Genomic DNA, 27,400 nt, shown 5'->3' on the forward strand with positions numbered 1-27,400 from the left:
TGTTCTCCTGTCCGGAGTGTGTCCTGTCGGGAGTGTTCTCCTGTCGGAAGTGTTCTCCTGTTGGAAGTGTTCTCCTGTCGGGTGTGTTCTCCTGTCGGGAGTGTGTCCTGTCGGGAGTGTTCTCCTGTCGGGAGTTTGTCCTGTCGGGAATGTTCTCCTGTCAGGAGTTTTCTCCTGTCGGGAGTTTGTCCTGTCGGGAGTTTGTCCTGTCGGGAGTGTTCTCTTGTCTGGAGTGTGTCCTGTCGGGAGTGTGTCCTGTCGGGAGTGTTCTCCTGTCGGGAGTGTTCTGCTGTCGAGAGTGTTCTCCAGTCGGGAGTGTTCTCCTGGCGGGAGTGTGTCCTGTCGGGGGTGTTCTCCTGTCGGGAGTGTTCTCCTGTCGGGAGTGTTCTCCTGTCGGGAGTGTGTCCTGTCGGGAATGTTCTCCAGTCGGGAGTGTTCTCCTGTCGGGAGTGTGTCCTGTCGGGAGTGTTCTCCTGTCGGCAGTGTGTCCTGTCGGAAGTATTCTCCTGTCGGGAGTGTTCTCCTGTCGGGAGTGTGTCCTGTCGGGAGTGTGTCCTGTCGGGAGTGTTCTCCTGTCGGGAGTGTGACCTGTCGGGAGTGTGTCCTGTCGGGAGTGTGTCATGTCGGGAGGGTGTCCAGTCGGGAGTGTTCTCCTGTCGGGAGTGTTCTCCTTTCGGGAGTGTGTCCTGTCGGGAGTGTTCTCCTGTCGGGAGTGTTCTCCTGTCGGGAGTGTTCTCCTGTCGGGAGTGTGTCCTGTCGGGAGTGTGTCCTGTCGAGAGTGTTCTCCTGTCGGGAGTGTTCTCCTGTCGGGAGTGTGTCCTGTCGGGAGTGTGACCTGTCGGGAGTGTGTCCTGTCGGGAGTGTTCTCCTGTCGGGAGTGTGTCCTGTCGGGAATGTTCTCCTGTCGGGAGTGTTCTCCTGTCGGGAGTGTGTCCTGTCGGGAGTGTGTCCTGTCGGGAGTGTGTCCTGTCGGGAGTGTTCCCCTGTCAAGAGTGTTCACCTGTCAAGAGTGTTCACCTGTCGGGAGTGTGTCCTGTCGGGAGTGTGTCCTGTCGGGAGTGTTCTCCTGTCGGGAGTGTGTCCTGTCGGGAGTGTACTCCTGTCGGGAGTGTTCTCCTGTCGGGAGTGTGTCCTGTCGGGAGTGTTCTCCAGTCGGGAGTGTTCTCCTGTCGGGAGTGTGACCTGTCGGGAGTGTGTCCTGTCGGGAGTGTGTCCAGTCGGGAGTGTGTCATGTCGGGAGGGTGTCCAGTCGGGAGTGTTCTCCTGTCGGGAGTGTTCTCCTTTCGGGAGTGTGTCCTGTCGGGAGTGTTCTCCTGTCGGGAGTGTTCTCCTGTCGGGAGTGTTCTCCTGTCGGGAGTGTTCTCCTGTCTGGAGTGTGTCCTGTCGGGAGTGTGTCCTGTCGGGAGTGTTCTCCTGTCGGGAGTGTTCTCCTGTCGGGAGTGTGTCCTGTCGGGAGTGTTCTCCTGTCGGGAGTGTGTCCTGTCGGGAGTGTTCTCCGGTCGGGAGTGTGTCCTGTCGGGAGTGTTCTCCTGTCGGGAGTTTCCTCCTGTCGGGAGTGTGTCCTGTCGGGAGTGTTCTCCTGTCGGGAGTGTGCCCTGTCAGGAGTGTGTCCTGTCGGGAGTGTTCTCCTGTCGGGAGTTTGTCCTGTCGAGAGTGTTCTCCTGTCGGGAGTGTTCTGCTGTCGAGAGTGTTATCCTGTCGGGGGTGTTCTCCTGTCGGGAATGTGTCCTGTCGGGGGTGTTCTCCTGTCGGGGGTGTTCTCCTGTCGGGGGTGTTCTCCTGTCGGGAGTGTTCTCCTGTCGGGAGTGTTCTCCTGTCGGGAGTGTGTCCTGTCGGGAATGTTCTCCAGTCGGGAGTGTTCTCCTGTCGGGAGTGTGTCCTGTCGGGAGTGTGTCCTGTCTGGAGTGTTCTCCTGTCGGGAGTTTGTCCTGTCGGGAATGTTCTCCTGTCAGGAGTGTTCTCCTGTCAGGAGCGTTCTCCTGTCGGGAGTGTTCTCCTGTCGGGAGTGTTCTCTTGTCTGGAGTGTGTCCTGTCGGGAGTGTGTGCTGTCGGGAGTGTTCTCCTGTCGGGAGTGTTCTCCTGTCGGGAGTGTTCTCCTGTCGGGAGTGTGTCCTGTCGGGAATGTTCTCCAGTCGGGAGTGTTCTCCTGTCGGGAGTGTGTCCTGTCGGGAGTGTGTCCTGTCGGGAGTGTTCTCCTGTCGGGAGTTTGTCCTGTCGGGTATGTTCTCCTGTCAGGTGTGTTCTCCTGTCGGGAGTGTTCTCCTGTCGGGAGTGTTCTCCTGTCGGGAGTGTTCTCCTGTCAGGAGTGTTCTCTTGTCTGGAGTGTGTCCTGTCGGTAGTGTGTCCTGTCGGGAGTGTGTCCTGTCGGGAGTTTTCTCCTGTCGGGAGTGTTCTCCTGTCGAGAGTGTTCTCCTGTCGGGAGTGTTCTCCTGTCGGGAGTGTGTCCTGTCGGGAGTGTTCTCCTGTCGGGAGTGTTCGCCTGTCGGGAATGTTCTCCAGTCGGGAGTGTTCTCCAGTCGGGAGTGTTCTCCTGTCGGGAGTGTGTCCTGTCGGGAATGTTCTCCAGTCGGGAGTGTTCTCCTGTCGGGAGTGTGTCCTGTCGGGAGTGTTCTCCTGTCGGGAGTGTTCTCCTGTCGGGAGTGTTCTCCTGTCGGGAATGTTCTCCTGTCGGGAGTGTGTCCTGTCGGGAGTGGGTCCTGTCGGGAGGGTGTCCTGTCGGGAGTGTTCTCCTGTCGGCAGTGTTCTCCTGTCGGGAGTGTTCTCCTGTCGGGAGTGTTCTCCTGTCGGGAGTGTTCTCCTGTCGGGAGTGTGTCCTGTCGGGAGGGTTCTCCTGTCGGGAGGGTTCTCCTGTCGGGAGGGTTCTCCTGTCGGGAGTGTGTCCTGTCGGGAGTGTTCTCCTGTCGGGAGTGTGTCCTGTCGGGAATGTTCTCCTGTCCGGAGTGTTCTCCTGTCGGGAGTGTGTCCTGTCGGGAGTGTTCTCCTGTCGGGAGTGTTCTCCTGTCGGGAGTGTTCTCCTGTCGGGAGTGTTCTCCTGTCCGGAGTGTGTCCTGTCGGGAGTGTTCTCCTGTCGGAAGTGTTCTCCTGTCGGAAGTGTTCTCCTGTCGGGTGTGTTCTCCTGTCGGGAGTTTGTCCTGTCGGGAGTGTTCTCCTGTCGGGAGTGTTCTCTTGTCTGGAGCGTGTCCTGTCGGGAGTGTTCTCCTGTCGGGAGTGTTCTCCTGTCGGGAGTGTTCTCCTGTCCGGAGTGTTCTCCTGTCGGGAGTGTTCTCCTGTCGGGAGTGTTCTCCTGTCCGGAGTGTGTCCTGTCGGGAGTGTTCTCCTGTCGGAAGTGTTCTCCTGTCGGAAGTGTTCTCCTGTCGGGTGTGTTCTCCTGTCGGGAGTTTGTCCTGTCGGGAATGTTCTCCTGTCAGGAGTTTTCTCCTGTCGGGAGTTTGTCCTGTCGGGAGTTTGTCCTGTCGGGAGTGTTCTCTTGTCTGGAGTGTGTCCTGTCGGGAGTGTGTCCTGTCGGGAGTGTTCTCCTGTCGGGAGTGTTCTGCTGTCGAGAGTGTTCTCCAGTCGGGAGTGTTCTCCTGGCGGGAGTGTGTCCTGTCGGGGGTGTTCTCCTGTCGGGAGTGTTCTCCTGTCGGGAGTGTTCTCCTGTCGGGAGTGTGTCCTGTCGGGAATGTTCTCCAGTCGGGAGTGTTCTCCTGTCGGGAGTGTGTCCTGTCGGGAGTGTTCTCCTGTCGGGAGTTTGTCCTGTCGGGAATGTTCTCCTGTCGGGAGTGTTCTCCTGTCGGGAGTGTTCTCCTGTCGGGAGTGTTCTCCTGTCGGGAGTGTGTCCTGTCGGGAGTGTTCTCCTGTCGGAAGTGTTCTCCTGTCGGGAGTGTTCTCCTGTCGGGAGTGTGTCCTGTCGGGAGTGTTCTCCTGTCGGGAGTTTGTCCTGTCGGGAATGTTCTCCTGTCAGGAGTGTTCTCCTGTCGGGAGATTGTCCTGTCGGGAGTGTTCTCCTGTCGGGAGTGTTCTCCTGTCGGGAGTGTGTCCTGTCGGGAATGTTCTCCAGTCGGGAGTGTTCTCCTGTCGGGAGTGTGTCCTGTCGGGAGGGTTCTCCTGTCGGGAGTTTGTCCTGTCGGGTATGTTCTCCTGTCGGGAGTGTTCTCCTGTCGGGAGTGTTCTCCTGTCGGGAGTGTTCTCCTGTCGGGAGTGTTCTCTTGTCTAGAGTGTGTCCTGTCGGGAGTGGGTCCTGTCGGGAGTGTTCTCCTGTCGGGAGTGTTCTCCTGTCGAGAGTGTTCTCCTGTCGGGAGTTTTCTCCTGTCGGGAGTGTTCTCCTGTCGGGAGTGTGTCCTGTCGGGAGTGTTCTCCTGTCGGGAGTGTTCTCCTGTCGGGAGTGTTCTCCTGTCGGGAGTGTTCTCTTGTCTAGAGTGTGTCCTGTCGGGAGTGGGTCCTGTCGGGAGTGTGTCCTGTCGGGAGTGTTCTCCTGTCGGGAGTGTGTCCTGTCGGGAATGTTCTCCAGTCGGGAGTGTTCTCCTGTCGGGAGTGTGTCCTGTCGGGAGTGTGTCCTGTCGGGAGTGTGTCCTGTCGGGAGTGTTCTCCTGTCGGGAGTGTCCTCCTGTCGGGAGTGTGTCCTGTCGGGAGTGTGTCCTGTCGGGAGTGTGTCCTGTCGGGAGTGTTCTCCTGTCGGGAGTGTGTCCTGTCGGGAGTGTTCTCCTGTCGGGAGTGTTCTTCTGTCGGGAGTGTTCTCCTGTCGGGAGTGATCTCTTGTCTAGAGTGTGTCCTGTCGGGAGTGGGTCCTGTCGGGAGTGTGTCCTGTCGGGAGTGTTCTCCTGTCGGGAGTGTGTCCTGTCGGGAATGTTCTCCAGTCGGGAGTGTTCTCCTGTCGGGAGTGTGTCCTGTCGGGAGTGTGTCCTGTCGGGAGTGTTCTCCTGTCGGGAGTTTGTCCTGTCGGGAATGTTCTCCTGTCGGGAGTGTCCTCCTGTCGGGAGTGTTCTCCTGTCGGGAGTGTGTCCTGTCGGGAGTGTTCTCCTGTCGGAAGTGTTCTCCAGTCGGGAGTGTTCTCCTGTCGGGAGTGTGTCCTGTCGGGAGTGTTCTCCTGTCGGGAGTTTGTCCTGTCGGGAATGTTCTCCTGTCAGGAGTGTTCTCCTGTCGGGAGATTGTCCTGTCGGGAGTGTTCTCCTGTCGGGAGTGTTCTCCTGTCGGGAGTGTTCTCCTGTCGGGAGTGTGTCCTGTCGGGAATGTTCTCCAGTCGGGAGTGTTCTCCTGTCGGGAGTGTGTCCTGTCGGGAGGGTTCTCCTGTCGGGAGTTTGTCCTGTCGGGTATGTTCTCCTGTCAGGAGTGTTCTCCTGTCGGGAGTGTTCTCCTGTCGGGAGTGTTCTCCTGTCGGGAGTGTTCTCCTGTCGGGAGTGTTCTCCTGTCGGGAGTGTTCTCCTGTCGGGAGTGTTCTCTTGTCTAGAGTGTTCTCTTGTCTAGAGTGGGTCCTGTCGGGAGTGGGTCCTGTCGGGAGTGTTCTCCTGTCGGGAGTGTTCTCCTGTCGAGAGTGTTCTCCTGTCGGGAGTGTTCTCCTGTCGGGAGTGTGTCCTGTCGGGAGTATTCTCCTGTCGGGAGTGTTCTCCTGTCGGGAGTGTTCTCCTGTCGGGAGTGTGTCCTATCGGGAATGTTCTCCAGTCGGGAGTGTTCTCCTGTCGGGAGTGTGTCCTGTCGGGAGTGTTCTCCTGTCGGGAGTGTTCTCCTGTCGGGAGTGTTCTCCTGTCGGGAGTGTTCTCTTGTCTAGAGTGTGTCCTGTCGGGAGTGGGTCCTGTCGGGAGTGTGTCCTGTCGGGAGTGTTCTCCTGTAGGGAGTGTGTCCTGTCGGGAATGTTCTCCAGTCGGGAGTGTTCTCCTGTCGGGAGTGTGTCCTGTCGGGAGTGTGTCCTGTCGGGAGTGTGTCCTGTCGGGAGTGTTCTCCTGTCGGGAGTGTCCTCCTGTCGGGAGTGTGTCCTGTCGGGAGTGTGTCCTGTCGGGAGTGTGTCCTGTCGGGAGTGTTCTCCTGTCGGGAGTGTGTCCTGTCGGGAGTGTTCTCCTGTCGGGAGTGTTCTCCTGTCGGGAGTGTTCTCCTGTCGGGAGTGTTCTCTTGTCTAGAGTGTGTCCTGTCGGGAGTGGGTCCTGTCGGGAGTGTGTCCTGTCGGGAGTGTTCTCCTGTCGGGAATGTTCTCCTGTCAGGAGTGTTCTCCTGTCAGGAGTGTTCTCCTGTCAGGAGCGTTCTCCTGTCGGGAGTGTTCTCCTGTCGGGAGTGTTCTCTTGTCTGGAGTGTGTCCTGTCGGGAGTGTGTGCTGTCGGGAGTGTTCTCCTGTCGGGAGTGTTCTCCTGTCGGGAGTGTTCTCCTGTCGGGAGTGTGTCCTGTCGGGAATGTTCTCCAGTCGGGAGTGTTCTCCTGTCGGGAGTGTGTCCTGTCGGGAGTGTGTCCTGTCGGGAGTGTTCTCCTGTCGGGAGTTTGTCCTGTCGGGTATGTTCTCCTGTCAGGTGTGTTCTCCTGTCGGGAGTGTTCTCCTGTCGGGAGTGTTCTCCAGTCGGGAGTGTTCTCCTGTCGGGAGTGTTTCCTGTCGGGAGTGTGTCCTGTCGGGAGTGTTCTCCTGTCGGGAGTTTGTCCTGTCGGGTATGTTCTCCTGTCAGGTGTGTTCTCCTGTCGGGAGTGTTCTCCTGTCGGGAGTGTTCTCCTGTCGGGAGTGTTCTCCTGTCAGGAGTGTTCTCTTGTCTGGAGTGTGTCCTGTCGGTAGTGTGTCCTGTCGGGAGTGTGTCCTGTCGGGAGTTTTCTCCTGTCGGGAGTGTTCTCCTGTCGAGAGTGTTCTCCTGTCGGGAGTGTTCTCCTGTCGGGAGTGTGTCCTGTCGGGAGTGTTCTCCTGTCGGGAGTGTTCGCCTGTCGGGAATGTTCTCCAGTCGGGAGTGTTCTCCAGTCGGGAGTGTTCTCCTGTCGGGAGTGTGTCCTGTCGGGAATGTTCTCCAGTCGGGAGTGTTCTCCTGTCGGGAGTGTGTCCTGTCGGGAGTGTTCTCCTGTCGGGAGTGTTCTCCTGTCGGGAGTGTTCTCCTGTCGGGAATGTTCTCCTGTCGGGAGTGTGTCCTGTCGGGAGTGGGTCCTGTCGGGAGGGTGTCCTGTCGGGAGTGTTCTCCTGTCGGCAGTGTTCTCCTGTCGGGAGTGTTCTCCTGTCGGGAGTGTTCTCCTGTCGGGAGTGTTCTCCTGTCGGGAGTGTGTCCTGTCGGGAGGGTTCTCCTGTCGGGAGGGTTCTCCTGTCGGGAGGGTTCTCCTGTCGGGAGTGTGTCCTGTCGGGAGTGTTCTCCTGTCGGGAGTGTGTCCTGTCGGGAATGTTCTCCTGTCCGGAGTGTTCTCCTGTCGGGAGTGTGTCCTGTCGGGAGTGTTCTCCTGTCGGGAGTGTTCTCCTGTCGGGAGTGTTCTCCTGTCGGGAGTGTTCTCCTGTCCGGAGTGTTCTCCTGTCGGGAGTGTTCTCCTGTCCGGAGTGTGTCCTGTCGGGAGTGTTCTCCTGTCGGAAGTGTTCTCCTGTCGGAAGTGTTCTCCTGTCGGGTGTGTTCTCCTGTCGGGTGTGTTCTCCTGTCGGGAGTTTGTCCTGTCGGGAATGTTCTCCTGTCAGGAGTTTTCTCCTGTCGGGAGTTTGTCCTGTCGGGAGTTTGTCCTGTCGGGAGTGTTCTCTTGTCTGGAGTGTGTCCTGTCGGGAGTGTGTCCTGTCGGGAGTGTTCTCCTGTCGGGAGTGTTCTGCTGTCGAGAGTGTTCTCCAGTCGGGAGTGTTCTCCTGGCGGGAGTGTGTCCTGTCGGGGGTGTTCTCCTGTCGGGAGTGTTCTCCTGTCGGGAGTGTTCTCCTGTCGGGAGTGTGTCCTGTCGGGAATGTTCTCCAGTCGGGAGTGTTCTCCTGTCGGGAGTGTGTCCTGTCGGGAGTGTTCTCCTGTCGGGAGTTTGTCCTGTCGGGAATGTTCTCCTGTCGGGAGTGTTCTCCTGTCGGGAGTGTTCTCCTGTCGGGAGTGTTCTCCTGTCGGAAGTGTTCTCCTGTCGGGAGTGTTCTCCTGTCGGGAGTGTGTCCTGTCGGGAGTGTTCTCCTGTCGGGAGTTTGTCCTGTCGGGAATGTTCTCCTGTCAGGAGTGTTCTCCTGTCGGGAGATTGTCCTGTCGGGAGTGTTCTCCTGTCGGGAGTGTTCTCCTGTCGGGAGTGTGTCCTGTCGGGAATGTTCTCCAGTCGGGAGTGTTCTCCTGTCGGGAGTGTGTCCTGTCGGGAGGGTTCTCCTGTCGGGAGTTTGTCCTGTCGGGTATGTTCTCCTGTCGGGAGTGTTCTCCTGTCGGGAGTGTTCTCCTGTCGGGAGTGTTCTCCTGTCGGGAGTGTTCTCTTGTCTAGAGTGTGTCCTGTCGGGAGTGGGTCCTGTCGGGAGTGTTCTCCTGTCGGGAGTGTTCTCCTGTCGAGAGTGTTCTCCTGTCGGGAGTTTTCTCCTGTCGGGAGTGTTCTCCTGTCGGGAGTGTGTCCTGTCGGGAGTGTTCTCCTGTCGGGAGTGTTCTCCTGTCGGGAGTGTTCTCCTGTCGGGAGTGTTCTCTTGTCTAGAGTGTGTCCTGTCGGGAGTGGGTCCTGTCGGGAGTGTGTCCTGTCGGGAGTGTTCTCCTGTCGGGAGTGTGTCCTGTCGGGAATGTTCTCCAGTCGGGAGTGTTCTCCTGTCGGGAGTGTGTCCTGTCGGGAGTGTGTCCTGTCGGGAGTGTTCTCCTGTCGGGAGTGTCCTCCTGTCGGGAGTGTGTCCTGTCGGGAGTGTGTCCTGTCGGGAGTGTGTCCTGTCGGGAGTGTTCTCCTGTCGGGAGTGTGTCCTGTCGGGAGTGTTCTCCTGTCGGGAGTGTTCTCCTGTCGGGAGTGTTCTCCTGTCGGGAGTGTTCTCTTGTCTAGAGTGTGTCCTGTCGGGAGTGGGTCCTGTCGGGAGTGTGTCCTGTCGGGAGTGTTCTCCTGTCGGGAGTGTGTCCTGTCGGGAATGTTCTCCAGTCGGGAGTGTTCTCCTGTCGGGAGTGTGTCCTGTCGGGAGTGTGTCCTGTCGGGAGTGTTCTCCTGTCGGGAGTTTGTCCTGTCGGGAATGTTCTCCTGTCGGGAGTGTCCTCCTGTCGGGAGTGTTCTCCTGTCGGGAGTGTGTCCTGTCGGGAGTGTTCTCCTGTCGGAAGTGTTCTCCAGTCGGGAGTGTTCTCCTGTCGGGAGTGTGTCCTGTCGGGAGTGTTCTCCTGTCGGGAGTTTGTCCTGTCGGGAATGTTCTCCTGTCAGGAGCGTTCTCCTGTCGGGAGATTGTCCTGTCGGGAGTGTTCTCCTGTCGGGAGTGTTCTCCTGTCGGGAGTGTTCTCCTGTCGGGAGTGTTCTCCTGTCGGGAGTGTGTCCTGTCGGGAATGTTCTCCAGTCGGGAGTGTTCTCCTGTCGGGAGTGTGTCCTGTCGGAAGGGTTCTCCTGTCGGGAGTTTGTCCTGTCGGGTATGTTCTCCTGTCAGGAGTGTTCTCCTGTCGGGAGTGTTCTCCTGTCGGGAGTGTTCTCCTGTCGGGAGTGTTCTCCTGTCGGGAGTGTTCTCCTGTCGGGAGTGTTCTCCTGTCGGGAGTGTTCTCCTGTCGGGAGTGTTCTCTTGTCTAGAGTGTTCTCTTGTCTAGAGTGGGTCCTGTCGGGAGTGGGTCCTGTCGGGAGTGTTCTCCTGTCGGGAGTGTTCTCCTGTCGAGAGTGTTCTCCTGTCGGGAGTGTTCTCCTGTCGGGAGTGTGTCCTGTCGGGAGTGTTCTCCTGTCGGGAGTGTTCTCCTGTCGGGAGTGTTCTCCTGTCGGGAGTGTGTCCTATCGGGAATGTTCTCCAGTCGGGAGTGTTCTCCTGTCGGGAGTGTGTCCTGTCGGGAGTGTTCTCCTGTCGGGAGTGTTCTCCTGTCGGGAGTGTTCTCCTGTCGGGAGTGTTCTCTTGTCTAGAGTGTGTCCTGTCGGGAGTGGGTCCTGTCGGGAGTGTGTCCTGTCGGGAGTGTTCTCCTGTCGGGAGTGTGTCCTGTCGGGAATGATCTCCAGTCGGGAGTGTTCTCCTGTCGGGAGTGTGTCCTGTCGGGAGTGTGTCCTGTCGGGAGTGTGTCCTGTCGGGAGTGTATCCTGTCGGGAGTGTCCTCCTGTCGGGAGTGTGTCCTGTCGGGAGTGTGTCCTGTCGGGAGTGTGTCCTGTCGGGAGTGTTCTCCTGTCGGGAGTGTGTCCTGTCGGGAGTGTTCTCCTGTCGGGAGTGTTCTCCTGTCGGGAGTGTTCTCCTGTCGGGAGTGTTCTCTTGTCTAGAGTGTGTCCTGTCGGGAGTGGGTCCTGTCGGGAGTGTGTCCTGTCGGGAGTGTTCTCCTGTCGGGAGTGTGTCCTGTCGGGAATGTTCTCCAGTCGGGAGTGTTCTCCTGTCGGGAGTGGGTCCTGTCGGGAGTGTGTCCTGTCGGGAGTGTTCTCCTGTCGGGAGTTTGTCCTGTCGGGAATGTTCTCCTGTCGGGAGTGTCCTCCTGTCGGGAGTGTTCTCCTGTCGGGAGTGTTCTCCTGTCGGGAGTGTGTCCTGTCGGGAGTGTTCTCCTGTCGGAAGTGTTCTCCAGTCGGGAGTGTTCTCCTGTCGGGAGTGTGTCCTGTCGGGAGTGTTCTCCTGTCGGGAGTTTGTCCTGTCGGGAATGTTCTCCTGTCGGGAGTTTGTCCTGTCGGGAATGTTCTCCTGTCAGGAGTGTTCTCCTGTCGGGAGATTGTCCTGTCGGGAGTGTTCTCCTGTCGGGAGTGTTCTCCTGTCGGGAGTGTTCTCCTGTCGGGAGTGTGTCCTGTCGGGAATGTTCTCCAGTCGGGAGTGTTCTCCTGTCGGGAGTGTGTCCTGTCGGGAGGGTTCTCCTGTCGGGAGTTTGTCCTGTCGGGTATGTTCTCCTGTCAGGAGTGTTCTCCTGTCGGGAGTGTTCTCCTGTCGGGAGTGTTCTCCTGTCGGGAGTGTTCTCCTGTCGGGAGTGTTCTCCTGTCGGGAGTGTTCTCCTGTCGGGAGTGTTCTCTTGTCTAGAGTGTTCTCTTGTCTAGAGTGTGTCCTGTCGGGAGTGGGTCCTGTCGGGAGTGTTCTCCTGTCGGGAGTGTTCTCCTGTCGAGAGTGTTCTCCTGTCGGGAGTGTTCTCCTGTCGGGAGTGTGTCCTGTCGGGAGTGTTCTCCTGTCGGGAGTGTTCTCCTGTCGGGAGTGTTCTCCTGTCGGGAGTGTGTCCTATCGGGAATGTTCTCCAGTCGGGAGTGTTCTCCTGTCGGGAGTGTGTCCTGTCGGGAATGATCTCCAGTCGGGAGTGTTCTCCTGTCGGGAGTGTGTCCTGTCGGGAGTGTATCCTGTCGGGAGTGTTCTCCTGTCGGAAGTGTTCTCCTGTCGGGAATGTTCTCCTGTCGGGAATGTTCTCCTGTCGGGAATGTTCTCTTGTCGGGAGTGGGTCCTGTCGGGAGTGGGTCCTGTCGGGAGTGTGTCCTGTCGGGAGTGTTCTCCTGTCGGCAGTGTTCTCCTGTCGGGAGTGTTCTCCTGTCGGGAGTGTTCTCCTGTCGGGAGTGTTCTCCTGTCGGGAGGGTTCTCCTGTCGGGAGGGTTCTCCTGTCGGGAGAGTGTCCTGTCGGGAGTGTTCTCCTGTCGGGAGTGTTCTCCTGTCGGGAGTGTGTCCTGTCGGGAGTGTTCTCCTGTCGGGAGTGTTCTCCTGTCGGGAGTGTTCTCCTGTCGGGAGTGTGTCCTGTCGGGAATGTTCTCCAGTCGGAAGTGTTCTCCTGTCGGAAGTGTTCTCCTGTCGGGAGTGTTCTCCTGTCGGGAGTGTGTCCTGTCGGGAGAGTTCTCCTGTCGGGAGTTTGTCCTGTCGGGAATGTTCTCCTGTCAGGAGTGTTCTCCTGTCGGGAGTTTGTCCTGTCGGGAGTGTTCTCCTGTCGGGAGTGTGTCCTGTCGGGAGAGTTCTCCTGTCGGGAGTTTGTCCTGTCGGGAGTGTTCTCCTGTCGGGAGTGTTCTCCTGTCGGGAGTTTGTCCTGTCGGGAGTGTTCTCCTGTCGGGAGTGTTCTCCTGTCGGGAGTGTGTCCTGTCGGGAATGTTCTCCAGTCGGGAGTGTTCTCCTGTCGGGAGTGTGTCCTGTCGGGAGTGTGTCCTGTCGGGAGTGTTCTCCTGTCGGGAGTTTGTCCTGTCGGGTATGTTCTCCTGTCAGGTGTGTTCTCCTGTCGGGAGTGTTCTCCTGTCGGGAGTGTTCTCCTGTCGGGAGTGTTCTCCTGTCAGGAGTGTTCTCTTATCTGGAGTGTGTCCTGTCGGTAGTGTGTCCTGTCGGGAGTGTGTCCTGTCGGGAGTTTTCTCCTGTCGGGAGTGTTCTCCTGTCGAGAGTGTTCTCCTGTCGGGAGTGTTCTCCTGTCGGGAGTGTGTCCTGTCGGAAGTGTTCTCCTGTCGGGAGTGTTCGCCTGTCGGGAATGTTCTCCAGTCGGGAGTGTTCTCCAGTCGGGAGTGTTCTCCTGTCGGGAGTGTGTCCTGTCGGGAATGTTCTCCAGTCGGGAGTGTTCTCCTGTCGGGAGTGTGTCCTGTCGGGAGTGTTCTCCTGTCGGGAGTGTTCTCCTGTCGGGAGTGTTCTCCTGTCGGGAATGTTCTCCTGTCGGGAGTGTGTCCTGTCGGGAGTGGGTCCTGTCGGGAGGGTGTCCTGTCGGGAGTGTTCTCCTGTCGGCAGTGTTCTCCTGTCGGGAGTGTTCTCCTGTCGGGAGTGTTCTCCTGTCGGGAGTGTTCTCCTGTCGGGAGTGTGTCCTGTCGGGAGGGTTCTCCTGTCGGGAGGGTTCTCCTGTCGGGAGGGTTCTCCTGTCGGGAGGGTTCTCCTGTCGGGAGTGTGTCCTGTCGGGAGTGTTCTCCTGTCGGGAGTGTGTCCTGTCGGGAATGTTCTCCTGTCCGGAATGTTCTCCTGTCGGGAGTGTGTCCTGTCGGGAGTGTTCTCCTGTCGGGAGTGTTCTCCTGTCGGGAGTGTTCTCCTGTCGGGAGTGTTCTCCTGTCCGGAGTGTGTCCTGTCGGGAGTGTTCTCCTGTCGGAAGTGTTCTCCTGTCGGAAGTGTTCTCCTGTCGGGTGTGTTCTCCTGTCGGGAGTTTGTCCTGTCGGGAGTGTTCTCCTGTCGGGAGTGTTCTCTTGTCTGGAGCGTGTCCTGTCGGGAGTGTTCTCCTGTCGGGAGTGTTCTCCTGTCGGGAGTGTTCTCCTGTCGGGAGTGTTCTCCTGTCGGGAGTGTTCTCCTGTCGGGAGTGTTCTCCTGTCCGGAGTGTGTCCTGTCCGGAGTGTTCTCCTGTCGGAAGTGTTCTCCTGTCGGAAGTGTTCTCCTGTCGGGTGTGTTCTCCTGTCGGAAGTTTGTCCTGTCGGGAATGTTCTCCTGTCGAGAGTGTTCTCCAGTCGGGAGTGTTCTCCTGGCGGGAGTGTGTCCTGTCGGGGGTGTTCTCCTGTCGGGAGTGTTCTCCTGTCGGGAGTGTTCTCCTGTCGGGAGTGTGTCCTGTCGGGAATGTTCTCCAGTCGGGAGTGTTCTCCTGTCGGGAGTGTGTCCTGTCGGGAGTGTTCTCCTGTCGGGAGTTTGTCCTGTCGGGAATGTTCTCCTGTCGGGAGTGTTCTCCTGTCGGGAGTGTGTCCTGTCGGGAGTGTGTCCTGTCGGGAGTGTTCTCCTGTCGGGAGTTTGTCCTGTCGGGAATGTTCTCCTGTCGGGAGTGTCCTCCTGTCGGGAGTGTTCTTCTGTCGGGAGTGTGTCCTGTCGGGAGTGTTCTCCTGTCGGAAGTGTTCTCCTGTCGGGAGTGTTCTCCTGTCGGGAGTGTTCTCCTGTCGGGAGTGTTCTCCTGTCGGGAGTGTGTCCTGTCGGGAGTGTTCTCCTGTCGGAAGTGTTCTCCTGTCGGGAGTGTTCTCCTGTCGGGAGTGTGTCCTGTCGGGAGTGTTCTCCTGTTGGGAGTTTGTCCTGTCGGGAATGTTCTCCTGTCAGGAGTGTTCTCCTGTCGGGAGATTGTCCTGTCGGGAGTGTTCTCCTGTCGGGAGTGTTCTCCTGTCGGGAGTGTGTCCTGTCGGGAATGTTCTCCAGTCGGGAGTGTTCTCCTGTCGGGAGTGTGTCCTGTCGGGAGGGTTCTCCTGTCGGGAGTTTGTCCTGTCGGGTATGTTCTCCTGTCGGGAGTGTTCTCCTGTCGGGAGTGTTCTCCTGTCGGGAGTGTTCTCTTGTCTAGAGTGTGTCCTGTCGGGAGTGGGTCCTGTCGGGAGTGTTCTCCTGTCGGGAGTGTTCTCCTGTCGAGAGTGTTCTCCTGTCGGGAGTTTTCTCCTGTCGGGAGTGTTCTCCTGTCGGGAGTGTGTCCTGTCGGGAGTGTTCTCCTGTCGGGAGTGTTCTCCTGTCGGGAGTGTTCTCCTGTCGGGAGTGTTCTCTTGTCTAGAGTGTGTCCTGTCGGGAGTGGGTCCTGTCGGGAGTGTGTCCTGTCGGGAGTGTTCTCCTGTCGGGAGTGTGTCCTGTCGGGAATGTTCTCCAGTCGGGAGTGTTCTCCTGTCGGGAGTGTGTCCTGTCGGGAGTGTGTCCTGTCGGGAGTGTTCTCCTGTCGGGAGTGTGTCCTGTCGGGAGTGTTCTCCTGTCGGGAGTTTGTCCTGTCGGGAATGTTCTCCTGTCGGGAGTGTCCTCCTGTCGGGAGTGTTCTCCTGTCGGGAGTGTGTCCTGTCGGGAGTGTTCTCCTGTCGGAAGTGTTCTCCTGTCGGGAGTGTTCTCCTGTCGGGAGTGTGTCCTGTCGGGAGTGTTCTCCTGTCGGGAGTTTGTCCTGTCGGGAGTGTTCTCCTGTCGGGAGTGTTCTCCTGTCGGGAGTGTTCTGCTGTCGAGAGTGTTCTCCTGACGGGAGTGTGTCCTGTCGGGGGTGTTCTCCTGTCGGGAGTGTTCTCCTGTCGGGAGTGTTCTCTTGTCGGGAGTGTGTCCTGTCGGGAATGATCTCCAGTCGGGAGTGTTCTCCTGTCGGGAGTGTGTCCTGTCGGGAGTGTATCCTGTCGGGAGTGTTCTCCTGTCGGGAGTTTGTCCTGTCGGGAATGTTCTCCTGTCAGGAGTGTTCTCCTGTCGGGAGTTTGTCCTGTTGGGAGTGTTCTCCTGTCGGGAGTGTTCTCTTGTCTGGAGTGTGTCCTGTCGGGAGTGTGTCCTGTCGGGAGTGTTCTCCTGTCGGGAGTGTTCTCCTGTCGAGAGTGTTCTCCTGTCGGGAGTGTTCTCCTGTCGGGAGTGTTCTCCTGTCGGGAGTGTGTCCTGTCGGGAGTGTTCTCCTGTCGAGAGTGTTCTCCTGTCGGGAGTGTTCTCCTGTCAGGAATGTTCTCCTGTCGGGAGTGTGTCCTGTCGGGAGAGGGTCCTGTCGGGAGTGTGTCCTGTCGGGAGTGTTCTCCTGTCGGCAGTGTTCTCCTGTCGGGAGTGTTCTCCTGTCGGGAGTGTTCTCCTGTCGGGAGTGTGTCCTGTCGGGAGCGTGTCCTGTCGGGAGTGTGTCCTGTCGGGAGTGTTCTCCTGTCGGGAGTTTGTCCTGTCGGGAATGTTCTCCTGTCGGGAGTGTCCTCCTGTCGGGAGTGTTCTCCTGTCGGGAGTGTGTCCTGTCGGGAGTGTTCTCCTGTCGGAAGTGTTCTCCTGTCGGGAGTGTTCTCCTGTCGGGAGTGTGTCCTGTCGGGAGTGTTCTCCTGTCGGGAGTTTGTCCTGTCGGGAATGTTCTCCTGTCAGGAGTGTTCTCCTGTCGGGAGATTGTCCTGTCGGGAGTGTTCTCCTGTCGGGAGTGTTCTCCTGTCAGGAGTGTGTCCTGTCGGGAATGTTCTCCAGTCGGGAGTGTTCTCCTGTCGGGAGTGTGTCCTGTCGGGAGGGTTCTCCTGTCGGGAGTTTGTCCTGTCGGGAGTTTGTCCTGTCGGGTATGTTCTCCTGTCAGGAGTGTTCTCCTGTCGGGAGTGTTCTCCTGTCGGGAGTGTTCTCCTGTCGGGAGTGTTCTCCTGTCGGGAGTGTTCTCTTGTCTAGAGTGTGTCCTGTCGGGAGTGGGTCCTGTCGGGAATGATCTCCAGTCGGGAGTGTTCTCCTGTCGGGAGTGTGTCCTGTCGGGAGTGTATCCTGTCGGGAGTGTTCTCCTGTCGGGAGTTTGTCCTATCGGGAATGTTCTCCTGTCAGGAGTGTTCTCCTGTCGGGAGTTTGTCCTGTTGGGAGTGTTCTCCTGTCGGGAGTGTTCTCTTGTCTGGAGTGTGTCCTGTCGGGAGTGTGTCCTGTCGGGAGTGTTCTCCTGTCGGGAGTGTTCTCCTGTCGAGAGTGTTCTCCTGTCGGGAGTGTTCTCCTGTCGGGAGTGTGTCCTGTCGGGAGTGTTCTCCTGTCGGCAGTGTTCTCCTGTCGGGAGTGTTCTCCTGTCAGGAATGTTCTCCTGTCGGGAGTGTGTCCTGTCGGGAGAGGGTCCTGTCGGGAGTGTGTCCTGTCGGGAGTGTTCTCCTGTCGGCAGTGTTCTCCTGTCGGCAGTGTTCTCCTGTCGGGAGTGTTCTCCTGTCGGGAGTGTGTCCTGTCGGGAGTGTGTCCTGTCGGGAGTGTGTCCTGTCGGGAGTGTTCTCCTGTCGGGAGTTTGTCCTGTCGGGAATGTTCTCCTGTCGGGAGTGTCCTCCTGTCGGGAGTGTTCTCCTGTCGGGAGTGTGTCCTGTCGGGAGTGTTCTCCTGTCGGAAGTGTTCTCCTGTCGGGAGTGTTCTCCTGTCGGGAGTGTGTCCTGTCGGGAGTGTTCTCCTGTCGGGAGTTTGTCCTGTCGGGAATGTTCTCCTGTCAGGAGTGTTCTCCTGTCGGGAGATTGTCCTGTCGGGAGTGTTCTCCTGTCGGGAGTGTTCTCCTGTCGGGAGTGTGTCCTGTCGGGAGTGTGTCCTGTCGGGAATGTTCTCCAGTCGGGAGTGTTCTCCTGTCGGGAGTGTGTCCTGTCGGGAGGGTTCTCCTGTCGGGAGTTTGTCCTGTCGGGAGTTTGTCCTGTCGGGTATGTTCTCCTGTCAGGAGTGTTCTCCTGTCGGGAGTGTTCTCCTGTCGGGAGTGTTCTCCTGTCGGGAGTGTTCTCTTGTCTAGAGTGTGTCCTGTCGGGAGTGGGTCCTGTCGGGAGTGTTCTCCTGTCGGGAGTGTTCTCCTGTCGGGAGTGTTCTCCTGTCGGGAGTGTTCTCCTGTCGAGAGTGTTCTCCTGTCGGGAGTGTTCTCCTGTCGGGAGTGTGTCCTGTCGGGAGTGTTCTCCTGTCGGGAGTGTTCTCCTGTCGGGAGTGTTCTCCTGTCGGGAGTGTTCTCCTGTCGGGAGTGTGTCCTATCGGGAATGTTCTCCAGTCGGGAGTGTTCTCCTGTCGGGAGTGTGTCCTGTCGGGAATGATCTCCAGTCGGGAGTGTTCTCTTGTCTAGAGTGTGTCCTGTCGGGAGTGGGTCCTGTCGGGAGTGTTCTCCTGTCGGGAGTGTTCTCCTGTCGAGAGTGTTCTCCTGTCGGGAGTGTTCTCCTGTCGGGAGTGTGTCCTGTCGGGAGTGTTCTCCTGTCGGGAGTGTTCTCCTGTCGGGAGTGTTCTCCTGTCGGGAGTGTTCTCCTGTCGGGAGTGTGTCCTATCGGGAATGTTCTCCAGTCGGGAGTGTTCTCCTGTCGGGAGTGTGTCCTGTCGGGAATGATCTCCAGTCGGGAGTGTTCTCCTGTCGGGAGTGTGTCCTGTCGGGAGTGTATCCTGTCGGGAGTGTTCTCCTGTCGGGAGTGTTCTCCTGTCGGGAGTGTTCTCCTGTCGGGAATGTTCTCCTGTCGGGAATGTTCTCTTGTCGGGAGTGTGTCCTGTCGGGAGTGGGTCCTGTCGGGAGTGTGTCCTGTCGGGAGTGTTCTCCTGTCGGCAGTGTTCTCCTGTCGGGAGTGTTCTCCTGTCGGGAGTGTTCTCCTGTCGGGAGTGTGTCCTGTCGGGAGGGTTCTCCTGTCGGGAGGGTTCTCCTGTCGGGAGGGTTCTCCTGTCGGGAGTGTGTCCTGTCGGGAGTGTTCTCCTGTCGGGAGTGTTCTCCTGTCGGGAGTGTGTCCTGTCGGGAGTGTTCTCCTGTCGGGAGTGTTCTCCTGTCGGGAGTGTTCTCCTGTCGGGAGTGTGTCCTGTCGGGAATGTTCTCCTGTCCGGAGTGTTCTCCTGTCGGGAGTGTGTCCTGTCGGGAGTGTTCTCCTGTCGGGAGTGTTCTCCTTTCGGGAGTGTGTCCTGTCGGGAGTGTTCTCCTGTCGGAAGTGTTCTCCAGTCGGGAGTGTTCTCCTGTCAGGAGTGTGTCCTGTCGGGAGAGTTCTCCTGTCTGGAGTTTGTCCTGTCGGGAATGTTCTCCTGTCAGGAGTGTTCTCCTGTCGGGAGTTTGTCCTGTCGGGAGTGTTCTCCTGTCGGGAGTGTGTCCTGTCGGGAGAGTTCTCCTGTCGGGAGTTTGTCCTGTCGGGAGTGTTCTCCTGTCGGGAGTGTTCTCTTGTCTGGAGTGTGTCCTGTCGGGAGTGTGTCCAGTCGGGAGTGTTCTCCTGTCGGGAGTGTTCTCCTGTCGGGAGTGTTCTCCTGTCGGGAGTGTTCTCCTGTCGGGAGTGTTCTCCTGTCGGGAGTGTTCTCCTGTCGGGAGTGTTCTGCTGTCGAGAGTGTTCTCCTGACGGGAGTGTGTCCTGTCGGGGGTGTTCTCCTGTCGGGAGTGTTCTCCTGTCGGGAGTGTTCTCTTGTCGGGAGTGTGTCCTGTCGGGAATGTTCTCCAGTCGGGAGTGTGTCCTGTCGGGAGTGTATCCTGTCGGGAGTGTTCTCCTGTCGGGTGTTTGTCCTGTCGGGAATGTTCTCCTGTCAGGAGTGTTCTCCTGTCGGGAGTTTGTCCTGTTGGGAGTGTTCTCCTGTCGGGAGTGTTCTCTTGTCTGGAGTGTGTCCTGTCGGGAGTGTGTCCTGTCGGGAGTGTTCTCCTGTCGGGAGTGTTCTCCTGTCGAGAGTGTTCTCCTGTCGGGAGTGTTCTCCTGTCGGGAGTGTGTCCTGTCGGGAGTGTTCTCCTGTCGGCAGTGTTCTCCTGTCGGGAGTGTTCTCCTGTCAGGAATGTTCTCCTGTCGGGAGTGTGTCCTGTCGGGAGAGGGTCCTGTCGGGAGTGTGTCCTGTCGGGAGCGTTCTCCTGTCGGGACGGTTCTCCTGTCGGGAGTGTTCTCCTGTCGGGAGTGTTCTCCTGTCGGGAGTGTTCTCCTGTCGGGAGTGTGTCCTGTCGGGAGTGTTCTCCTGTCGGGAGTGTTCTCCTGTCGGGAGTGTGTCCTGTCGGGAGTGTGTCCTGTTGGGAGTGTGTCCTGTCGGGAATGTTCTCCTGTCCGGAGTGTTCACCTTTCGGGAGTGTGTCCTGTCGGGAGTGTGTCCTGTCGGGAGTGTTCTCCTGTCGGGAGTGTTCTCCTGTCGGGAGTGTTCTCCTGTCGGGAGTGTTCTCCTGTCGGGAGTGTGTCCTGTCGGGAGTGTGTCCTGTCGGGAGTGTGTCCTGTCGGGAGTGTGTCCTGTCGGGTGTGTTCTCCGGTCGGGAGTGTGTCCTGTCGGGAGTGTCCTCCTGTCGGGAGTGTGTCCTGTCGGGAGTGTGTCCTGTCGGGAGTGTGTCCTGTCGGGAGTGTGTCCTCTCGGAAGTATTCTCCTGTCGGGAGGGTTCTCCTGTCGGGAGTGTGTCCTGTCGGGAGTGTTCTCCTGTCGGAAGTGTTCTCCTGTTGTAAGTGTTCTCCTGTCGGGTGTGTTCTCCTGTCGGGAGTGTGTCCTGTCGGGAGTGTTCTCCTGTCGGGAGTTTGTCCTGTCGGGAATGTTCTCCTGTCAGGAGTTTTCTCCTGTCGGGAGATTGTCCTGTCGGGAGTTTGTCCTGTCGGGAGTGTTCTCTTGTCTGGAGTGTGTCCTGTCGGGAGTGTGTCCTGTCGGGAGTGTTCTCCTGTCGGGAGTGTTCTGCTGTTGAGAGTGTTCTCCAGTCGGGAGTGTTCTCCTGGCGGGAGTGTGTCCTGTCGGGGGTGTTCTCCTGTCGGGAGTGTTCTCCTGTCGGGAGTGTTCTCCTGTCGGGAGTGTTCTCCAGTCGGGAGTGTGTCCTGTCGGGAGTGTTCTCCTGTCGGGAGTGTTCTCCTGTCGGGAGTGTGTCCTGTCGGGAGTGTTCTCCTGTCGGGGGTGTGTCCTGTCGGGAGTGTTCTCCTGTCGGGAGTGTGTCCTGTCGGTATTGTTCTCCTGTCGGTAGTGTTCTCCTGTCGGGAGTGTTCTCCTGTCGGGAGTGTGTCCTGTCGGGAGTGTGTCCTGTCGGGAGTGTGTCCTGTCGGGAGTGTGTCCTGTCGGGAGTGTGTCCTGTCGGGAGTGTGTCCTGTCGGGAGTGTGTCCTGTCGGGAGTGTTCTCCTGTCGGGAGTGTTCTCCTGTCGGGAGTGTGTCCTGTCGGGAGTGTGTCCTGTCGGGAGTGTGTCCTGTCGGGAGTGTGTCCTGTCGGGAGTGTTCTCCTGTCGGGAGTGTTCTCCTGTCGGGAGTGTTCTCCTGTCGGGAGTGTGTCCTGTCGGGATTGTTCTCCTGTCGGGATTGTTCTCCTGTCGGGATTGTTCTCCTGTCGGGATTGTTCTCCTGTCGGGATTGTTCTCCTGTCGGGATTGTTCTCCTGTCGGGATTGTGTCCTGTCGGGAGTGTTCTCCTGTCGGGAGTGTTCTCCTGTCGGGTGTGTTCTCCTGTCGGGAGTGTGTCCGGTCGGGAGTGTGTCCTGTCGGGAGTGTTCTCCTGTCGGGAGTGTTCTCCTGTCGGGAGTGTTCTCCTGTCGGGAGTGTTCTCCTGTCGGGAGTGTTCTCCTGTCGGGAGTGTTCTCCAGTCGGGAGTGTGTCCTGTCGGGAGTGTTCTCCTGTCGGGAGTGTTCTCCTGTCGGGAGTGTGTCCTGTCGGGAGTGTTCTCCTGTCGGGGGTGTGTCCTGTCGGGAGTGTTCTCCTGTCGGGAGTGTGTCCTGTCGGGAGTGTTCTCCTGTCGGGAGTGTTCTCCTGTCGGGAGTGTGTCCTGTCGGGAGTGTTCTCCTGTCGGGAGTGTGTCCTGTCGGGAGTGTGTCCTGTCGGGAGTGTGTCCTGTCGGGAGTGTTCTCCTGTCGGGAGTGTTCTCCTGTCGAGAGTGTTCTCCTGTCGGGAGTGTTCTCCTGTCGGGAGTGTGTCCTGTCGGGAGTGTTCTCCTGTCGGTAGTGTGTTCTGTCGGGAGTGTTCTCCTGTCGAGAGTGTTCTCCTGTCGGGAGTGTGTCCTGTCAGGAGTGTTCTCCTGTCGGGAGTGTGTCCTGTCGGGAGTGTGTCCTGTCGGGAGTGTGTCCTGTCGGGAGTGTGTCCTATCGGGAGTGTTCACCTTTCGGGAGTGTTCTCCTGTCGGGAGTGTTCTCCTGTCGGGAGTGTTCTCCTGTCGGGAGTGTGTCCTGTCGGGAGTGTTCACCTGTCGGGAGTGTTCACCTGTCGGGAGTGTGTCCTGTTGGGTGTGTTCTCCTGTCGGGAGTGTGTCCTGTCGGGAGTGTTCTCCTGTCGGGAGTGTGTCCTGTTGGGAGTGTACTCCTGTCGGGAGTGTTTCCTGTCGGGAGTGTGTCCTGTCGGGGGTGCTCTCCTGTCGGGAGTGTTTTCCTGTCGGGACTGTGTCCTGTCGGTAGTGTTCTCCTGTCGGGAGTGTTCTCCTGTCGGCAGTGTGTCCTGTTGGGAGTGTTCACCTGTCGGGAGTGTGTCCTGTTGGGAGTGTTCTCCTGTCGGGAGTGTTCTCCTGTTGGGAGTGTTCTCCTGTCGGGAGTGTGTCCTGTTGGGAGTGTTCTCCTGTTGGGAGTGTTTCCTCTCGGGAGTGTGTCCTGTCGGGGGTGCTCTCCTGTCGGGAGTGTTTTCCTGTCGGGACTGTGTCCTGTCGGTAGTGTTCTCCTGTCGGGAGTGTTCTCCTGTCGGGAGTGTTCTCCTGTCGGGAGTGTGTCCTGTCAGGAGTGTTCTCCTGTCGGGAGTGTGTCCTGTCGGGAGTTTTCTCCTGTCAGGAGTTTTCTCCTGTTGGGCGTGTGTCCTGTTGGGAGTGTTCTCCTGTTGGAAGTGTGTCTTGTCGGGAGTGCTCTCCTGTCGGGTGTGTGACCGGTGACAGAGCATCTAATAGACATTGCTGAGCTGCCTTTAAATGGCTCCTTCCTGTTTTCCAAAATTTAACAGCTCGTCTTGCCAAATGACAGGAACAGGAGACTATTCATTCCTAGAGCTTGTTCAGCCATTCAGCGGGATCATGTCTGACTACGACCTCTCTCCTTTGCCCCATATCCTTTAATATCTTTGGTTAACGAAAATCTGTCAATTTCAGATTAAAAATTTCCATTTGATTTAACCTCAATTAGTGTTTGTGGAAGGGAGTTCCAAACTCCTCCCATCCTTTGTGTGAAGAAGTGTTTCCTCTTTACTGTCTTGAAAGGTCTGCCTCTCATTTCTAGACTCTGCCCCCTAGTCCTAGACTGTCCAACCAGCAGAAATAGTTTCTCAGCTCACCTATCTGTTCCTCTTATTAAATTAACAATCGGAAAGGAGAGAGAGAGAGGGGAAAGTGAGAGAGCTATCGTTTTCCAATTCCAATGCCTGATGATTCTGATTAAGGATGTCCGAGGAACATAGGAACATACAAACATATGAACATACAAATATTTGAATCAGTAGCAGGAATAGGCCATTCGTCCCCTCGAGCCTTCTCTGCTATTCAATAAGATCATGGCAGACCTGGGTGTGGCCTCAGCTCCAGTTTCCTTCCTACCCCCGATAACCTTTGACTCCCTTGTCAATCAAAAATCTAACTCAGCCTTGAATATATTCAATGACTCAGCCTCCACTGCTCTCTGGGGAAGAGAATTCCACAGACCAATGAGCCTCTGAGTGAAAAACATTTCTTCTCATCTCTGTCTCAAATGGGAGACCTCTTATTTTTAAACTGTGTGCCTAGTTCTAGTCTCTCCCATGAAGGGAAACACTCTTTCAGCATCTACCCTCTCCCCTCCGAATCTCATACATTTCAATAATGGAAGGGATCATCATCAGTGCTATCAAGCAGCACTTCCTGAGCAATAACCTGCTCACTGACGCTCAGTTTGGGTTCCACCAGGGCCACTCAGCTGCTGACCTCATTACAGCCTCGGTTCAAACATGGATGAAAGAGCTGAACTTCACACCACACAGGTGCCAGGCAATGACCATCTCCAACAAGAGAGAATCTAACCATCGGCCCATGACGTTCAATGGCATTACCAACACTGAATCCCCCACTATCAACATCCTGGGAGTTACCATTGACCAGAAACTGAACTGGACGAGCCACATAAATACTGTGGCTACAAGAGCAGGTCAGAGGCTAGGAATCCTGCGACGAGTAACTCAACTCCTGACTCCTCAAAGCCTGTCCACCACCTACAAAGCACAAGTCAAGAGTGTGATGGAATACTCTCCACTTGCCTGGATGAGTGCAGCTCCCACAACACTCAAGAAGCTTGACACCTTCCAGGACAAAGCAGCCGCTTGATTGGTGCCCCATCCACAAATATTCACTCCCTCCACCACTGACACACAGTAGCAGCAGTGTGTACCATCTACAAGATGCACTGCAGGAACTCACCAAGATCCTGCAACAGCAACTTCCAAACCTACAACCACTATCATCTAAAAGGACAAGGGGAGCAGATAGATGGGAACACCACCACCTGGAAGTTCCCCTCCAAGTCACTCACCATCCTGACTTGGAAATATATCACTGTTCCTTCACTGGCGCAGGGTCAAAATCCTGGAACTCCCACCCTAACAGCACTGTGGGTGTACCTACACCACAGGGACTGCAGCGGTTCAAGAAGGCAGCTCACCGCCACCTTCTCAAGGGCAACTAGGGATGGGCAATAAATGCTGATCTAGCCCAGGAACGCCCACATCCCATGAATGAATAAAAAATAAGATCTCCTCTCATTCATCTAAACTCCAATCAGGCCCAACCTGTCCAACCATTCCTCATATGGTGACCCCCCACCCCCCCCCATCTCAGGTATCAGTCAAGATTGAGCAGCCAATAACAAACTGACAGATTCATAAGGCCCACCTCCCTGAGGCCCTGTCCACCAGGGCAGTGACGCTGGATTTTGAGAGCACAAACCTGGCCAGCTGTGATCCTGTGGCCCTGCGGTAACTGATGAAAACATCAGGGCTGTCGGAGGGGGGCTGGAGACTGTCCAAGGCAAAACTGGAAGGCAGCAGCTCTGAAAGATAAAAACAGTTTCCCATCACCCATGCTTCAATGGTTAATACTCACCTCAGAGTGAGAAGACCATGGGTCCAAATCCCAGTCCAGAGAATCGAGCACAAAATCCAAAGCAGTACTGAGGGAGTGCTGCACTGTCAGAGGGTCAGTACTGAGGGAGAGCTGCACTGTAGGAGGATCAGTACTGTGGGAGTGCTGCACTATCGGACGGTCAGTACTGAGGGAGTGCTGCACTGTCGGAGGGTCAGTACTGAGGGAGTGCTGCAGTGTCGGACGGTCAGTACTGAGGGAGTGCCGCACTGTTGGAGGGTCAGTACTGAGGGAATGCTGCACTGTTAGTGGGTCAGTACTGAGGGTGTGCTGCACTGTTAGTGTGTCAGTACTGAGAGAGTGCTGCATTGTCGGACTGTCAGTACTGAGGGAGTGCTGCACTGTCGGAGGCTCAGTACTGTGGAAGTGCTGCACAGTTGGAGGGTCAATACAGAGGGAGTGCTGCACTGTCGGAGGGTCAGTACTGAGGGTGTGCTGCACTGTTAGTGGGTCAGTACTGAGGGAGTGCTGCACTGTCGGAGAGTCAATCCTGTGGGAGTGCTGCACTGTCAAAGGTGATGTGTTTCAGAGGAAACACGAAACAAAGCTAAATTTATGGCGGATGGATTATAAGGTGTCAGGGGAGTACTGGAGTAGTTGAGTCTGGAAATGACGAAGGCATGGATGAGGGTTTCAGTGGTGGATGAGCTGAGGCGGGAGCTGATGTCCCCTGGTGGAGTCGTGTGTTACTGACATGCAGTGGAATATTGAGGAGTCAGTGCTGAGAGATTGGGGAATCCCTTGGCTGTATTGTGTTACCTGACTCCTGCTTTACCTCTCCCTGCAGCCAGGATCCTGCTTCGATGAAATCCAATCTCGATCTGACAATCCAATTGCAGCTGCTGGTCTGTCACCTCGGGTAAAGTCCTCTTCCCAATCCCACAGTGCACCAGATTGTAGGTATACTGTCGAAAGCACGGGTCGATGCTGCCCAACCAATCAGCCAGGTTACTGGGATCACAGGTAGAGTAGTTGGCGTAAGTCTTTAATTCGGTCAACTCTCGGACAAATCTTTAAAAGGGAATGAATTTTTATCACTCAAATCAAATCGTTTCAAATGGCAAGTTGGACACAAAGTAAAGTTCCCTCTACACTGTCCCCATCAAACACTCCCAGGACAGGAACAGCACGGGGTTAGATACAGAGTAAAGCTCCCTCCACACTGTCCCCATCAAACACTCCCAGGACAGGTACAGCACGGGGTTAGATACAGAGTAAAGCTCCCTCTACACTGTCCCCATCAAACACTCCCAGGACAGGAACAGCACGGGGTTAGATATAGAGTAAATCTCCCTCTACACTGTCCCCATCAAACACTCCCAGGACAGGAACAGCACGGGGTTAGATATAGAGTAAATCTCCCTCTACACTGTCCCCATCAAACACTCCCAGGACAGGTACAGCACGGGGTTAGATACAGAGTAAAGCTCCCTCTACACTGTCCCCATCAAACACTCCCAGGACAGGTACAGCACGGGGTTAGATACAGAGTAAAGCTCCCTCTACACTGTCCCCACCAAACACCCAGGGCAGGTAGAGCATGGAGTTAGATACAGAGTAAAGCTCCCTCTACACTGTCCCCATCAAACACTCCCAGGATAGGTACAGCATGGGGTTAGATACAGAGTATATCTCCCTCTACAATGTCCGCATCAAACACTCCCAGGACAGGTACAGCACGGGGTTAGATACAGAGTAAAGCTCCCTCTACACTGTCCCCATCAAACACTCCCAGGACAGGTACAGTACAAGTTTAGATACAGAGTAAAGCTACTTCTACACTGTCCCCATCAAAGGGTCACCTTGGGATGTTCTCCCACCTTCTGCGTGTTACGCTGGACAATATTCCCAAATCTTCCCGTAATTCTGAATCAGTAATCATCAGGAGGAGATCCCCATCGACCTGCAGTTCCTGACAAATAGAGAAAACTGATTATAACTTATTGCTACAGGTTAAATGACAGATGTACACACACACTCATACACACACACTCTCATACACACACACACATATATACACACACAGTGACACACACACATACACACATCAACACTCACACATGCTCACACACATACCCTCACACACATAATCACATTCACATACTCACATTCATACACACGCTCACACACTCATCCTCACATACACACACACACACCCTCACACAAATTCATCCACACATGCACACATTCACCCTCACACCAACACACACACCCTCACCCACCCACACACACACACCCTCACACATACACACACACACATAGTGACACACGTAGTAACACACACACACACACACACACACAGTGACACACATACACAAACATACACACTCACCCACCCCCACACACAGATTCACACATAAACACACCAAGGCATATACACAAACACACACACACACTCACGCACAAACTCATCCTCACACACACACGCTCACCCACCCACACACCCCCACACTCACAGACACAGTGACACACACAGCGACACGCATATACACACACACACACTCACACCCACAAACACACACACAAAAACACACACAGTGACACACACACACACACACTCACCCATCCACACACACAGACTCACACTTCCTCACCCAGCCACACACACTCTCCTCCTTATACTCTCACACAGACACGCCCTCACACCTACACACACACACACTCACTCACCCATCCACACACACAGACTCACACTCCCTCACCCACTCACATACACTCTGCTCCTTATACTCTCACACAGACATGCCCTCACACCAACACACACACACACACACACACACACACAATCATGTCTTTGTGTATCTATTCCTATGTATTGGGTGCGAGTGAGTGTGTCTGGGTGTGTTTTAGTATGGAGTTTACAAGCAGAATGCAATGATAAGACAAGGCCATTCGGCCCTTCTCTCGGTTTAGCCATTCCCTGGACCCTGTGATGATGTTCCCCTGCTTACCAAGAATCTCTTGCAGCAGTCCATGAATCCAATCTGTTGGAGCCAGGTTTGAACTTCGCCAGGTTTCCAGTTCGGGACAGTCGGAGAAAGTCGTCGAGGGATCTTTTCTCCCATCAGATGCAGGGCTTTCTTAGCGAGGGTGGAAATGGTGGAGTTGCCAGAGTAACTAACCAATCTCTTCAGACTTTGTGTGGCTCCAATCTCATGGAATATCTGAAACATACCAGAAACACTCACTTAAAATAATCAAAATAC

At 56.5% G+C, this 27,400-nt stretch overlaps 1 protein-coding gene across 2 annotated transcripts in view; it reads right to left on the bottom strand.

Moving 5' to 3' along the window:
• The window catches only part of sarm1 (sterile alpha and TIR motif containing 1), a 157,110-nt gene that overhangs the window by 113,766 nt on the left and 15,944 nt on the right, over positions 1–27,400 (bottom strand). Inside the window, exons 3-6 of one of the 2 annotated variants that reach the window (XM_041198446.1) lie at positions 27,146–27,358; positions 26,015–26,106; positions 24,970–25,205; positions 24,000–24,102 (exon numbers count right to left, since the gene is read on the bottom strand). In XM_041198446.1, the coding sequence (XP_041054380.1) occupies positions 24,000–24,102; positions 24,970–25,205; positions 26,015–26,106; positions 27,146–27,358 (644 nt within the window). Of the gene's footprint in view, positions 1–23,999; positions 24,103–24,969; positions 25,206–25,996; positions 26,107–27,145; positions 27,359–27,400 lie in introns of both variants that reach the window. The other variant, XM_041198445.1, reaches the window with a different exon arrangement.

This window comes from Carcharodon carcharias, chromosome 10 (assembly GCF_017639515.1).
Source record: "Carcharodon carcharias isolate sCarCar2 chromosome 10, sCarCar2.pri, whole genome shotgun sequence".
NCBI lineage: Eukaryota > Metazoa > Chordata > Chondrichthyes > Lamniformes > Lamnidae > Carcharodon > Carcharodon carcharias.